The sequence below is a fragment of the Puccinia triticina genome, chromosome 14A (genome assembly GCF_026914185.1).
Source record: "Puccinia triticina chromosome 14A, complete sequence".
Lineage (NCBI taxonomy): Eukaryota > Fungi > Basidiomycota > Pucciniomycetes > Pucciniales > Pucciniaceae > Puccinia > Puccinia triticina.
The window spans coordinates 1,642,499-1,645,564 of NC_070571.1; the positions used below are offsets into that span (position 1 = coordinate 1,642,499).

A 3,066-nucleotide genomic window follows, 5' to 3' on the forward strand; every position below is an offset into this window, starting at 1 on the left:
TATGGTCTAGTCGTATGATTCTCCCTTTGGGTTGGTTCATCGAACTCTGCCTGGGAGAGGTCTCGGGTTCAATTCCCGATGAGGCCCTCATTTTTGGCCGATTGAGGTTGTTTTTTACGTCTTGAATCCACCCACGCACCTTTGCTCAGCTCCTCGTAATCTAGGGGTAATTACTGTAAGACGTGAACATTGGATGTGTTGATTCACAAATGATAACAAAACAGAGGGATTGGATCTGAGGACAACCATAAAGAAGAATCACAATTGAGAGAACGCTTTTGATTTGAATTTTTTGTTGATTCGTTCAGTGGGTCGGAAGGTGAACTGGTTGCCGAAGATCTTGAACACCAGGAAACTTGATTCTTCATTACTATTTTTCTCGTCAGTATGCGTGGTCGTCGCCGACGGTGATCGGAGTAAAGGTAGTGACATTTGGAAGATGGTGTGAGCCTTGGGAATAGCTTTTATTTGGGGAAATGTACGATAATGTTGTTATTATGGCGAAAAAAAAATCACAAATAAGTTGAAAGGATTCGGAATTTAAATTGGATTCAAGATGAAAGAGAAATACAATCAAAAAGAAACAACGAGGCTGACTTTTTATTCGGTTGTCGTCCTGTATCAATTTGAATGTTTGTTCAGATTCCTGAATTACGATCCCTTGCAAATTGACCAATGAAGGATTCTTAGCCTTGTGGACTAACATTTGGTTGTACAAAGAAGACGGCAATAAGCAATGACCTCGCGAGTTTCAAATAAATGATAAAGTGAAAATGCCTGTGTACCGAGCAAGTGAGCGCCATGATAATCTGCCTTGAGTAGTTTGGATTGGATAGCCGCCATTGAGGGCATCCCTGCGAATTTCTCCGATCGAAAAAGGGGACCTTCGGTGGGAATAGTCAGGATGGTTGTCTGTTCGTCCAGGTTCTTCAAGCGAAGCTCTAACAGCTCGGACATGTAGCCAAGCCATAGTTGGTGCAGTGGTACAAAGTCTTGATACCTATTCATTTAATTAGGTATACAGATCTATCAGTTTGGATCCTTCATCAAGCCATTTCCACCGTGCCCACTCAGGCGACTGTTCATTTTGGCTGAATTGAAAATATGTACCGGTATCGTTTTTGTTCGACTTCAATCAATCTTTCTAGTTCAAGGAATCGGACTTGTCTTTCGGTTGGGCATTTCCTCTTTGGCTTGAAGCTGCCGATTTGAGTATTCCTCTACAGATGAAAAAAAAAAAAAATCATCGGACCAATGGTAAGTTCTTTTTACAATTGAAAACGCTGTGTTCAGAGGGGGTTGAAGCAAAGTGAAGTTACCGATCGAGATTGGTCGGTTGGATGCAAGGCAAGATGTCGACTGTTGACTTTACTTTGGTAATTTCTCTCGAGATTAGGGATGGGTTCCGGTACGATTGTTGAGATGATTTGTTTGACCGATAACGAGCCAGTCTTTGGATCCCAGATCGGATTATCAATCCCTTCGCTCACTTCTTTTTTCCTCTACCACGATCATCCCATCCAAACGTCAGTGCGGACCATTCCATAAGAGGTAACATCAGAAACAGAGGATCAGCCCGCGCGTAGAAAAGCAACATCTGACAGAGGTTTATCTCATCTTCCTTTTTTTTGTTTTTGTTGGTGGAAAGCACGACAGTACCTTTTTCTTCACAAACTTCGGTTCAGCGTACAGATCCTGCACAGTTTCCTTTGAGGACGAAGCGTTATCCGTTGCCGTTTGGTTCATGTTCATCTTAATCCATACTTTCGATGCGACAAATGGCGCGAAGAGTCTGTTGGTGAAGGTGTGACAGGCCAATTAAGAATGCGTGACACGCGGAAGGACGGTTCAGATTTGACGGTGACCGCATCTGCCCCGCCGCGCTGCTTGCTGGTTTCGAAAATCTCCCCGACCGTCGACCGATGCGGATGCTCGGAGTGTAGTCGGGCAGGCTACAAGGCTATGAAAATGGGCCTGCGGCGGAGCAAAGCTACACGCGGCTAAATGACAAAGAAGAGGTGTCTGGATTTCCAACGACAGGGGATGGATGCGGGAAACAGACATACAAGAGAGGCCCTTTTATAAGGGCCGACAATGGAAAAGAGAACCAAACAACAAGAAGAAAACGATGAATGATAATTCAACGGTACAGACAATATGGGCGTGTACAGGTCACGCCTTGTCTGAGAAAAGAAAGAAGAAACGAAACCAACAACCCTTTGCGTGCAGTACGCAGGGGCTTCGGCACCTCTAACTCCTGGCTCGTGCGGAGCCGGAGCCGGAGCCGGAAAAACCTAACACGCGTACAGCGCGCCCCTAGTATGGGCGCCTGTCGCGTAGCCAATTGTAGCACGGCTACAACCGCCCCCCCCTAGACAGGGGCTGCCCCAGCACCTTCCGGGAGCAGCTGGCCGTCAAAACGGACGCGTATCTTCCGCGCCGGCTGAGCCGGGGTAGCCGGAGAATCAGTAACCGACGGGGCCAGAGGCCTTCCGGCACCTTTAACCTTTTTAGCCTTTACCGGCTTAGATAACTTTGCCACCGAAGTGGTCTTCTTAAGCAGGGCCTTGGCCACGCGGGCCTCAGCCTGCCGCTCCCGCTGAGCAATTGCGGGGGGCGTCGCCCACATCCCATTGACCACCAAAGATTGTAGGGACACCGGCTTCAAGCTATCTCCGTTCACGGGCCTCGAGTATTTGTCGCCATTTTGGTCGTTAAGAATAAAAGCATTATTCGGCAAAATTGCCTTGATCTCGAAGGGGCCGAACCAACGTGGGCTGCCCTTCGTGTGCTCCTTGTTGCGAAGTTTAACAGATTGGCCCACAACAAGGGCGTCTACATCGCGAGCAAACCTAGTTTTATTATCGAAAGCGGCTTTATTGGCCTCGGCGCGAATGGCAGTATTACCTGCTGCCGCCAACCTGAGCTTATTAAGCTCCTCAATCCTGGCAGCTAATTCATGCTCGCCAGGACAGGCCTCATCTGCGGCGACCATGCGTCGCTTATCACCCAACAGCGGTGGTTTTACACCATAAACAAGCTCGAAGGGCGAGAACTTACTACTAT

General features: G+C 47.7%; 1 protein-coding gene across 1 annotated transcript; it reads right to left on the minus strand.

Annotated features, from left to right (window-relative positions):
- Window positions 1–258: 258 nt before the first annotated feature.
- Window positions 259–1,752, minus strand: PtA15_14A126 (uncharacterized protein; the record flags this gene model as incomplete). The annotated part of the gene is made up of 6 exons (XM_053162810.1): window positions 259–461; window positions 598–699; window positions 786–1,000; window positions 1,111–1,220; window positions 1,320–1,502; window positions 1,660–1,752. The coding sequence occupies 6 exons, from the start codon at window positions 1,750–1,752 to the stop codon at window positions 259–261; spliced, it is 906 nt and encodes a 301-aa protein (XP_053026799.1).
- Between the last annotated feature and the right edge of the window lie 1,314 nt (window positions 1,753–3,066).